The sequence below is a fragment of the Clarias gariepinus genome, chromosome 14 (assembly GCF_024256425.1).
Source record: "Clarias gariepinus isolate MV-2021 ecotype Netherlands chromosome 14, CGAR_prim_01v2, whole genome shotgun sequence".
Classification (NCBI taxonomy): domain Eukaryota; kingdom Metazoa; phylum Chordata; class Actinopteri; order Siluriformes; family Clariidae; genus Clarias; species Clarias gariepinus.
In genome coordinates this window covers 31,901,676-31,914,747 of record NC_071113.1, presented here as the reverse complement: position 1 = coordinate 31,914,747, position 13,072 = coordinate 31,901,676, and the positions used below count along the sequence as shown (strand labels likewise).

Below are 13,072 nucleotides of genomic sequence, written 5' to 3'. Positions count from 1 at the left end.
GTTTTAAAACCCACATCTATCGCTCCATCTGTGATGTTTAACTCTACATTAGAATATTTTCAGAAAGAGGTGGTGTACCTAAATTTTCAGGATTTGGACTGGTGTAGGGCTAAAGGCCTCTTGTCCATTTGGAGTCTGTTTCCCCATCGCTTTATTACAGACCCTCTAGCTTTACTCTCATTTCTTCATAAGAGGAAGTATTTACTTCACTTTACAAAACTGTTTAAAGCTGACACATTAATCCCATCACATTTAAATCAGGACTTCTCCAAATTTACCCCACTGAAATTCCTATGTGTCTATGGACACACTGTAACACAGAAGAAGTTAATTTTCTCGCCTCCCCCACCTGAACTTCTGCTAAGCAGTTTAGTGAAGCGCCCATGCAGCACCAAACACTCTAGATCTACCGCAAGACATAAAATAACACGAGTTACATCTCTGAATCAATCAGGCTGCTTCTCTCCTCATATCGTCTCAGAATGCTGGCAGAAGAGTAACATGACTTTTGTACATACATGCTGGGAGAAAAAGTTTCCATTACACAATTCCTTCAGCTTTACAGAGTTTATCAGGATCCATCAGCTCTCTGACTGTCAGCTGCCAAATTATTCCAGCACGTATCGAAAGAGACTTAATTACAGTCCGTATGGAAATAACATTAGCAGGGATTGAAACTGAAATTTCTGCAGTGTGTACTCCTCTTCAGGCTTTGACGGCTGTTCATTGGCAGTCACACTCCTCAATCAAGCTGTACAATTTATATTTTATAATCCGTTTATTCTGATATATATTTACAGAATAAACAAGTATTTAGAAAAGTCTAAACAAATCTCTCTCTCTCCTTCTATATATCAAAATTTCTCATTCAAATTTTTAATTTTATTTGTTACATACACAGTCATATAAAGTATTTAAACATTGAAAATGTTGTTAAATTGTTCATTCCAATTAACTGAATCAATGGAAAAAATTGCACGGCTGCGAGATGCCCAGATGTGATCAGCGCCCCCTGCCCTTAATGATTCAAACTCGGACATAGCGGAAGATTGAAGGCACAAGCCCATAATGAAGTAATCTGCCTTCCAACTCACTCACTAAACATAAATTATCTCAGATAATCAGCATGGATGAAGACTTCCATATTCACACCTTACCACATATACACATAGTAAACTCTGTATTAGCATGAAAACTTACTTTATACATATAAAATACATACAGTGTACAAATACGGAACATAAAACTAGCTTGTGTTTGCTGTAACCCTTTTGTTTAGCCAGAAAAACGCCAATGTGTTTATCATCTGTCTGCCTCTCTCTATGACTGACATGTTAATGACTTGTTCTTTTGATGTATGAGATGTATGTGACAATGGGCACCTGACCAAAAGTCCATATTTGTTTTCTTTGCTGATAATAAACAGAGAACTTTATGCACATCGTGTATGCGTGTATGTTTGTCAGTCCAATCCAACTTTTTTGAAGCGAATGAGTTTATCTGTGTGTGTGTGTGTGTGTGTGTGTGTGTGTGTGTGTGTTTATCCATCCATTCCCTTTTTATTGACGAGATAGAGAGTGTGAATGGGATGGGGTGTTGGTGGATGGAATAAACCAGTAATAGGACAAACAACAATTTAATTTATTCCGCATGTTCTTAAGTGAAGTTTGGTGTTCTATAGGGTTCGGTTTTAGGCCCACTGCTTTTTTCTTTTTACATGCTTCCTCTGTAAAATAATTAGTAAAAATAGCAATAGTTTTCACTTTCATACTGATGACACAGTTATACGTATCAGCTCAGCCAGATGAGAAAAGACAGCTTAATAAAGTTGAACAATGTATGAAGGACATAAGAGACTGGATGTTAATTAACTTCCTCCTGCTTTATATCATCCGAATGATGATAATTATACTTATTAACTTATATACTTATAATTATACCATCCGAGGGATAATTTTTTAACATTAATTAACATCAACTGTTATAGCTGAACTGCCTGCCGGTCTAACACACCGTATTTATTCACTGTATTTATGTAGTTATTGGTCATCCATTTTTTTATATCCTGGACACACTCAGTTAGTCTAGACAACTTGGGTATTTCGTCTGGTTTTGTTGAGATATATAATTGTGTATCATCAGCATAACAATAGAAACTAATCCCATGCCTTCTAATGATGTTTCCCAAGGGAAGCATGTATATTGAGAACAGCAGAGATCCTAAAACTGACCGTTGTGGGACCCCATATTTCACTGGCATTACACCAGACAGTTCTCCATTTAGATCTACAAAATGGTATCGATCAGACAGGTATGATCTTAAACCATTTTAATGCCTGTCCTTGAATAACTATGTGATTTTGCGAACGATGTATAAGAATATTATGATCTATAGTGTCGAATGCAGCATTAAGATCAAGTAAGACTAGTATTGAGATGCAGCCTTGGTCTGAAGCTAAAAACAAGTCGTTTGCAATCTTAACTAGTGCAGTTTCTGTACTATGATGGGGCCTGAAACCTGACTGAAATTCTTCGAGGATGTTGTTTTCCTTTTTTAATATATTTTTGATTTTATTATTTTTACTTTTTATATAAACGGCTCATGAAGTCGGTTTCACCACATTTTCTCAGGAGTGTTAAACCAACCCTAACATTCACAGATGATTCTCCTGTGATGCTGGGCAACAGGCAAAGGCAGGTTTTATCTTTGTGTGCGATTCTGCCAGTAGAGGATGCCATTTGTCTATAAAATACTTCATTGCCTTCTAGAGAAATGAAGGTGAGTTGTAATCTTAATACAGATGCTTTAAATTTTGTTACTCTTTTCAGGATTTACCAGTTCCTACCTCATTTTATTGGTGGTGAGATGAAGCCTCAGTTAGGCCTCGTTTGACATTGTCACATGATATTCAGGAAAACGGCACTTTCGATCAACACAAGTTTCCGCGCTTTAGTGTCGTAATATGAATCATTACCTCATTTTACTATTAACTGGTCTTGTACTTTATGAGCGGTGCTTGTTGTAGGGGGCGTGGCCAACCAGTAATACATCACGTGTTCATAACATGTCTGTACATTTACATTTAGTCATTCGGCACACTCTCTAATCCAGAGAGACTTACAAAAAGTGCTTTAAAAACACACTAAATCTGTCTTTTTTTTGTATGGTTGCAGGGTTAAACACTAACTAGAATATGTGTGTGTATGTGTGTGTATGTGTGCGTGCAGTGCCGGCCGGTGGGGTTGTGAGGCCAGAGGTGAGATCATGTCAACTGGACTCACTGGTGTAATGGTGTTTGTCATTTCAGCGTCTGTGATTCAGAATGTCAGTTAGTTGTTTTTTTTTTTTTTTGCTTAAATTAAATAATAAATGGAATCAAAGACGCATTCACATTTGTTTTTTCTTAACTTATTTATATTTAATATAATAAATATAAATAGGTTAAAACAATCTCCCGCCGCTGTCAGCTAGCGTCCAGGTAAGGTAGCAACACCCAATGACAGAGAACACTCACACTCACGAGCGCGCGCACAGAGACACGCACGTTTAAGTTCACTCTTTAATTCAGTACGTGTTCATACCGCTACCATGCACAGGCATTAACTTAACGGCACCGAGACAGACAACACTGTGAGAGGCAACACACAAATTAGTTGAACTCATATTACTGTAAAGATGAAAACATCAGGAACTTTAAATTATCAGGAACTTTATTTTTGCACCTTTCCTGTCGTGCAATTGCCTAATAAGCAATGAAACATTAATTAATGGTGAGGGCGGATCTAAAATGGGGCATTTTTGATCAAATGTGAGAAACTTAGAGAGATTTAGTGGAATCTCTGTATACAAATACTATAATTATTACGACACTCCAGTTCTACCAGTAGGCGGTGCTATGCAAATTAGTATGTGGTGTTTCTGTGTATGTTTCAAATCTTTTATGCTTCTATTAATACTGTTGTTTTGTTTTATGGTTTTCAGCAATTTATCATGTGGTAATTATACAGAGCTATCCCTTGTATTTAATACGGTGGGTAATTATTTTTCTCACCGTCGTTGTAAATTGTTTCATGTTTAATGGGTCCATGTGTTGTGAGCATAACAACATGTTTATGTATTTACGTGTTGAGAGAGAAATACTTTTAATAACTTGTTTTAAGGTGGGACCCTATGTGACTGCCTGTGTGTGTGTGTGTGTGTGTGTGTGTGTTTCTCAGTGTTAAATCACTTAAACACAGCTATAAAACGACACCTAACATTTATTCTTTTATTATTTTTTTATACTTTGCATAATCAGTATCAGGTGTGTGTGTGGTCATGTTATGCATGACATGACCACACACACACACACACACAGGCTGATTGATGTCATACAGGCCACACCCACTCAAATGGACACAGCGAGCAGACCGAGTTACAGATGAAGTGATTATTACATCAGAAACACCAGAGAGGCCGTGTGTGTACACTCAGGTAAGGAGGAGAGAGATTTAGAGCTGTAAACAGGGCAGGCAGAAACACACACACACACACACACACACACACACACACACACACAAGACTTTAGAGAGAGAAGAGAAAAGTGCAGCTTTATTTCTCTTTGATCATTTATTATATTATATTATTTACATCTTATCAAAGGTGTCAAGTGACGAAGTACAAATACTTTGTTACCTTAAAAATTTTGGGTATCTATACTTTACTGGAGTAATTATTTTTCAGCCGACTTTTTACTTCTACTCACGTTACATTTTCACGCAGTTATCTGTACTTTCTACTCCTTACATTTTAAAAATAGCCTCGTTACTCCTATTTTATTTCAGCTTGTCATTCAAAAAACAAACAAACTAACTAAAAATAATTTGATTGTGGTTGGATGAGAAGTATAAACATACCATTCCCACACCCTATTGGTTGGTACGCGATCCATTGCACCTGCACATGACGTCACGTCACACACTCCAGCAAGGACGTTTGAATAAAATAGCAATACTGTTGATAAGGTTGTGATAAGTAGACGAAGATGTCCATGATAGAGACTCAAGATTCGAGCAGTTGGTAGCCAGGAAGACCAGCCAACTCTTATACATCCCTGGTCATGCCTGGAAGAATTTTTTGAAATGGTTGGATGCAAAAACAGCTCCTTTCGAATGCGCTGTAAGCTCTGTCCACCCAAGTACTACGAGCTACTGGCTTTCAAAAACTCGCCGTCTAATTTGAAAAAAGTATATTGAGGTGAGTTAAAATTTTGTTATTATCAGTCGATAATAACAACTGTTATGCGCTAAAATGCCCCCCTGCTATGGATTGCCCCCCCCCCCCTGCATAATCGCTATCAAATAAATTCATAGCTTTATTATTATTAAATATGATATTAATATTATAATAAACCCGAGTTACGTGACAGCCGTCAAGACCCTTAATACAAATTCTGGTATAATGTTTATTTTGTGGCACATTTATTTTTTAGGGCTTTGTCATGAATATGCAAATAAACATTTATATATATTAAAATTATTTTTTTTTTATGATGAATAATTAGACTAAACTATTTTTATTATAAAATAAACAATCCTAAAGTATACACGTTGTACAGTATATGATTTTTTTCATATACAACATATTTATTTTCATATTGCTCATTTTTTTTTATTGTCTCATGTAATTTGTAATTTGTAAACCATTAACCTATGAATTTATATTCTAACACAATATTTGATAGCGATTATGTAGGGGGGGGGCAAACCATGGCAGGGGGGCATTTTACCGCAAAACAACACCACATTTTTCTTTTTGTTTATGAGGTGTTAGTGCAGTATATAGGCCCGTGGCACAGCCTAAGCTTTTATCCTTAATGCTTTTCCCCCTCACGTTACTTTTACTTTTATACTTTAAGTAGTTTTGAAACCAGTACTTTTACACTTTTACTAGAGTAAAAAGCTTGAGTTGATATTTCAACTTCTAAAGAAGTCTTTTTAAACCCTAGTATCTATACTTCTACTCAAGTAATGGGTGTGAATACTTTTAACACGACTGCATCTTATAATAACAATAATAACAATAGTATTTAATTTTCATTTCAGTTTTTTTCCCTTGTAGGATCTAGACATATTTAACTTGTTTCTTCATGTGTATTTTTTATGAATTATTTTGATCTATTTATTTTTACCTAAAGATCAAGTTAATTATTATTTTATTTAAGGAAATCAGACATGAGGTGGTTTAGAGGAAGGGCTTTTACATATTTAGAGTTAACCACACTAAAATATGAAAACGAGCATCCATGCCCATAATAGCTTTACCTTCTTACAAAACTATTATTTTAAATAAATACACAACAACAATAACATAAATATTCTCTTTAGGTATACAGGCTAAACATTTTAATAATAATTTATATATAGAATATTGCAAAATCCATATTTAAAGCATTGGTGTGTGCTGATGCCATGCGACAGCCATCCAGTGTGTCCACTGCTGTTTATCCCTGGTGACTCGTCCCCCGGTCAGGACCTTGTGATCTCCCTGGACAACACTCAGATCACTCCTTCAGCCACGGCCCGCACTCTTGGGGTAACTCTGGACAATCTGTCATTCTCTCCACACATCACTAACCTGACTCGCCCCTGTCGATTTCTTCTTTATAACATAGAAGAATCCGTCCATTTCTCTCCACACCTCACTCAGGTGTTTGTTCAGTTTCTTTTTATTTTAAGACTGGTCTACTGCACCTCACTCCTGGCAGGTCTGTCTCTGTCCACCATTCGTCATCTGCAGTTGATCCAGAACACACCTGCACATCTCATCTTCAACCTTCTTAAGTCCCCCCGCCCCCTACTTCTCCGCTCCCTGCACTGGCTTCCTGTAGCTGCTGCATCAAATTCAAAACCCTGATGTTCTCCTACAAAGCTAAAACGCCCCAGCACCCACTGATCTCTCTGCTCTAATCACACCTCGCACCGCACCACGTTCCCTCTGATCCTCCTGCACCGCTCGCCTCGTCCCACCAGCTCTCTGGGATCGAGGAAGACATTCATCCAGACTCTTTTCTGTTCTGGCACCGAGCTGGTGGAATGAACTTCCTCTAGATGTTCATACAGCTGAGTTTTTGACGACCTTTAAATGATGGCTTAAGTAAAATTGTAAATGTCCTCCACCTTGCGCCCTAAACACTATGCTACTATTTGTAATAATCTTTCGGTCATTGCCAAATTGATCACTGCCATCGCAATCAAGATTTCAACAAGATATTTTGGAGTGATGGTCTATTACTGTAAAAAAAATAATTCTTATCTTTTAAACCTGAAGTCAAATCATGCTGGCTTTCTAAATTTTTAAAAACTTTTCAAAATAATTTTTATTATTGCATCTCTTTAAACTTAACAGATTTTTCCATTTTTTAATTAAAAAAATTATTTAATAAAAAACTACTGTGTATTCTCATAGAGTCATAGGTTATTCTCATAGTGTGTGTTCTGTACATTGGTCAAAACTTGTGCTTTCAATTATATTTTTACCTTTTATACATTGGAGGTCAAGAAATTTCTGTGTCTGTCTGTATGTCTCTCCAGGCAGATTTTAAACCTGCACCATACATTAATCAACATGTTGAAAGGAAGGGACATTATAAGCAGTTGTGTGTCAGATTACATAATAGCATCATAAAAAGCATAGCTTTTTAAAATGAATATAACATTTCTTCCCTCAGATTTAATAATCTACTGTAAAATAATCTACTAATGTGCTACTGTCTCAATGTAAACAAACACCTGCACCAATAGATATTAATTAGAAAAGATAAAGTGAATATTTAGACTGGGATTAGTTCATATTTTCACTTTGGCTGAAATAACAGCGCTGAAGTGGTATAAGTGAATTTTAACATGCTGGAGTGGTTTTAAGACAAAACTTCATCTTTATCCTTTTATTTACTTTTTCCATTTCTCATCTGTGATTCACTCTCCGATTACCGAACAGGGAGTGTATTTGTCTGACCACCAAAGAAGGACAACTTAGTGTAAACAAGGCGTAAGATACTCAACCTTACAGAATGGGATTTCTTTGTATTAATAAGTTAGACAGAGAGTTCTGCTGTACAGAGAGACACACAGACATGTACATGGGCTTCAACCTCAAATAATCATCATCATCATCATAATAATAATAATAATAATAATAATATCACTGATTACATTAAAGATCAGCAGATTATTATTAGATTTAACCTTTTAACTGTTTCTACAAACTCTTTTCCCATAAACAAGGGGGACTAACATTAGTAGAAAGTTAAGGTGTTAAGGTTGTGTTGACATTGTGGACGATAATTTTTCCGTTTTCTTCACCATTAACTCAAAATGTGTAAAAGCCCAAGAGTTGCAATACATTTACATTTAGGCATTTGACAATCTCACACCTGATTCCTAGGTTACTAACTAAGTACCATGCTTTAAACACTACTGGGAAGGGTGAGTTTTTTTTGTGTGTGGGGTTTTTTTTTGGTTTTTGCTTGTTTTCCTTAATCCCTGATGGTGGAACCAGGCGAGCAGTGCTGGATGATTAGAAGGATCGTGGAACGTGGTGTGGTACTGGGTGGAATTAGAGCTTAAGTTCAAGTTCAAGTAGGCTTTATTGTCATTACAACCATATACAGTTAGTACACAGTGAAACGAAACAACTTTCCTCCAGGACATAAATTAACAGAGACACTAAACTAGCTAACCAAGAGGCCTAGTTAGCTGGCTAGCAGAGACAGGACAGAGAGACCTAACATAAATTACCAAAAACTAACTAGCTAAGTATAATATTTTTATAGACAACATAAAGTGCACATGCAAATGTGCAAACAAGAGCAACAACAACAACAGCTGAGAGGTAAGTGGGCGCAGGGTCGTTATTTGCTTTGTAAGCAAACATCAGTGTTTTGAATTTGATGCTACAGCTACAGGAAGCCAGTCCAGGGAGTGGCGAGGTGGGGTAGTGTGGGAGAACTTGGGAAGGTTGAAAACAAAACATGCAGCTTAATTCTCGATTAGAATAACATAAGCTTAGCAATGTGTGGGATAAATGACAGTTGATTGTCCAGAGATACCCCAAGATTGCGGACAGTGACTGAAGGAGTGATCCAATTGTGGTCCAGAGAGATCATGACAGTAGATGAACAGCAGTTCAGTGTTGAATAAATGATATGCAGATAACAGGTAATATGTCACTTTTATGTTCATAAATTATGATTTTTACACATTACAATAAAAAAAAAACTTAGGGGTGGCACAGTAGCTTATTGGTTAGCTTATTGGTTAGCACTGTTGCCTTGCACCTGTATGGTCTGGCCTTGATTCCTGGCCAGGGTCGATTCCAGCCTCTGTGTGCATAAAGTTTGTGTGTTCTTCCCATGCTTGGTGGGTTTCCTCCTACAGTCCAAAGACATGCAGATTAAGGAAATTGGTGTCCCCTAAATTGCCCGTAGTGTGTGAATAAGTGTGTATGTGTGTGCCCTGCGATGGATTGGCACCCCATCTAGGATGTACCCTGCCTTGTGTCCTAAGTGACCCCCGCATGCCCCCCATGACCCTGTATACAGGATGAAGACGATAAGTGAGTGAAAATGAATTATTTTTTGCGGGTGGTAATGGAGTGCTATGTTTATCCTATAGGATGCTACAGCACCACAAGCCTCCTTTGCTACTGATTTGAAGGTTTCTGGTTCAAACCCAAGCACCACCAAATTTCCACTGTTGGCCCCTTAAGCAATGTTCAACCCTTAATTGCTCGGCTATATAATGAGATAAAATAAATGTGATCATGGATAAGAACTCTGCCAAATGGATAAGAATGCTGTAAATGTAAAAGTGTGCTGCTTTGCTGTCCAAAATGACACTGGTGATAAAACACTGCTGTCTCTTTAGCACTGTGGTTGCGCATGAGTGAGGGGGTGTGGCCCGTTTGGCCATGTGGGTCACAGGCCCACCATTACACACTGATTTGTCTTTAGTTTCCTAAACAATTTAAAGAATAGCAAATATGCTACAAAATTGTATAATTGTTAAACATTTTAATTAACTTTTCTTTTTCTTTTTTTGTCTTGAGGAGTTATAACTTTTAAAGTTCATCCTTGGAGACAACCATTATGAGCAGTGTTAAAATGGTGGAACAGCTTTCTGGAGAGAAAATGGACATGAAGGACAAAAAAAGGGAATTCAAGGTCAAGCCCAGATCATGTCAGATGATGGAGGAGATAGAGAGAGAGCAATCCGAGCTCCAGCAAGGAGAGATCAAAACTAGAAAGGCCCCGAAGAGAAAAGAATTGGAGGATCTGGTGAAGGAAAAGGATGAAATAGAGAGAAGGTACAAGGCTGAAAAAGATTGCTTGATGCTCCAACTTGAGGAAGAGAGAAGAAATATAGAGAATGAGAGAGAGAGATTTGAGCTCCAGTGCAGAGAGAGTAAGACCAGAGAAACTCAGATAAGAGAAGAGATGGAGGATCTGTTAAATGAAAAGAATGAAATTGAGAAAATATTACAGGCTGATATGCCCAGCTTGTTGCTCCTGCTTAAGGAAAAGAGAATGAACATTGAGAAGAAGAAAATGAGATATGAGCTCCAGCTGAAGGATATTGAGGCCAGAGAACCTCAAATGAGAAAAGAGATGGAAGATCTGGTAAATGAAAAGAATGAAAGGAAAAGATTGTTACAGGCCAATAAAGACAGCTTAGTGCTACAGCTTGAGAAAATGACAAGAACCATGCAGACAAAGAAACAGTGGTATGAGCCCCAGCTGAGAAGGACTGAGACTAAAGAAGCTCTTATGAGAAAAGAGATGGGGGATCTGGTAATGGAAATAGGTGAAATCAAAAGCAAGTTCCAGGTTGATAAAGACAGCTTGGTTCTCAAACTGGAGGGGGAGACAAGGAATATACAGAAGGCTAAAGAGACATATGATCTCCAACAAATAGAGTTTAAGACCAGAGAAGCTCAGATGAGAGAAGAGATAGAGACTTTGATGAAGGAAATGGATAAAATGTGTAACACATTTCAGGCTGAAAAAGACAGCTTAGTATTCCAGCTTGAAAAGGAGGGAAAGAGCATGGAGAAAGAGGGATCTGAGCTTCAAAGGCGGGAGATTGAGGCCAGAAAAGCTCAGATGAGAGAGGACATGGAGATTTTGTTGAAGGACAGGGATGAATTGTGGGAAACTTTTCAGGCTAGTACAGACAGATTGGTGGTCCAGCTTGAGAAAAAGACAAGCAAATTGATGAAAGAGAAAGAACGATCTGAGCTCCAGCACAAAGAAACTGAAGCCAGAGAAGCTCAGATGAGAGATGAGATGAAGGCACTGCGGGATGAAATAAGACAAGTTCAGGCTTATCGACATAGTTCGGGGCTCCAGCTTGAGAAAGAGAAAGATCAATGCCAAGAAATAGAGAGGAGTGAAGAGCTAAACAGAAGTGCCTGGATAAATCATTGTAAAAGCATTCTTGAAAAGGAAAAAATGCTAGATGAGCTAACAGTAGAGATGGAGGTCCTAAAAGGAACCTTGGAAAACCTCAGGAAAAAAACAACGGATATGGACACTAAGATGATGGAGGTGTTTAATGAAGTTGATCAGAGGTTGAAGAACTTTATTCCACAATGGTTCCAAAAGCTCTGGGAAAAAAAGAAGAAAAAGAAAATAAGGCAGGACTTAGAGAAAGAGATAATGATCCTTGTGCTCCAGCTGAGAGTCATCAAAGTCAATATTGCTTTGGTAAATGAAAGACTTAAAATATAGAGAGACAGCTAGAGGTTGATGATTTTTTTCTAATGGAGAACATGAAAAAAAAAAATCAAGAGACATCAAAGTTTGAGGAGAGGGAGAAAAAAACAATGCAAGAACTCATCATAAAATATGATAAGCATGAAGACAGCATCAAGGGGAGACAACAGAAAATGCAAGAGATGCCTTGGATTCCTAGTGAGCAGATTGGCCATGATTTTGGCTGAATCCTAAGGATCAAATTCACAGCCCTTTTGGCAAAAGCGTTAGGGAGCAGATTGCCTGTGCTTTTGGGAAAATAACTTATTCTTAGGGGGAAAACTTTCCATGTGCCTAGCACTGGGGTCCTAGGGAGAAAATTGGCCATGTACTTAGTAGGAAAACCATAGGAAGCAAATTACATATACATGTGTTATACAGTATATTTACAGTAAGCTTTCATAAGATTGGATATAATTAAATATAATATACAGTGGAACCACAGATTGCGAGTAATCTGGTTTGTGAGCATTCTGCAAGACGAGAAAATTTTTGTAATAAATGTTGCCTTTTTAAATGAGCAAGTCTTGATATATGAGTACCAAATATCATTGAGTATTATGTGGCACACATACAATGGTGTGAAAAACTATTTGCCCCTTCCTGATTTCTTATTCTTTTGCACGTTTGTCACACAAAATGTTTCTGATCATCAAACACATTTAACTATTAGTCAAAGATAACACAAATTAACACAAAATGCAGTTTTTAAATGATGGTTTTTATTATTTGAGGTTAATTAGAGGTAAATTATTCTGTGAAAAACAGGTGTCAAACAAGTTTCCCCTTATTTAAGGATAAATGCAAAAAAGATTGTCCTGTGCATTTCCCTCTGAAAATCAGAGTAAAATGTGTTGTCCAGACATTGTTTAGATTAGAGATGGAAAAACATACAAAGAAGTACAGAAAATGATAAGCTGCTCTGCTAAAGTGATACCAAGTAATTTTTAAGCTTTAAAATGTTGACCAAAATCAGAAAGATGTGGAAGAAAATGGAAAACTACCATTTGAATGGATCAAAGAATAACAAAATTGACTCAAAGAACATCTAAAGTTACCTGTTAATACTGTTACTTTTAGAAGACGGCTATGTGAAGTCAAGCTCAAGGTTAAGTTCAAGTAGGCTTTATTGTCATTACAACCATATACAGTTAGTACACAGTGAAACGTAACAACGTTCCTCCAGGACCAAGGTGCTACATGCAACATAAATTTACAACATAAATTAACAGAGACACTAAACTAACTAACCAAGAGGCCTAGTTAGCTGGCTAGCAGAG

At 37.2% G+C, this 13,072-nt stretch overlaps 1 protein-coding gene across 1 annotated transcript; it reads left to right on the top strand.

Annotated features, from left to right (window-relative positions):
- The first annotated feature begins 5,204 nt into the window (after positions 1–5,204).
- On the top strand, positions 5,205–12,187 carry LOC128541640 (myosin heavy chain, clone 203-like). The gene is made up of 2 exons (XM_053512153.1): positions 5,205–5,236; positions 10,088–12,187. Exon 2 carries the CDS (start codon positions 10,128–10,130, stop codon positions 11,766–11,768), a length of 1,641 nt encoding a protein of 546 aa, XP_053368128.1. The 5' UTR covers positions 5,205–5,236; positions 10,088–10,127; the 3' UTR covers positions 11,769–12,187.
- The last annotated feature ends 885 nt before the right edge of the window (positions 12,188–13,072 follow it).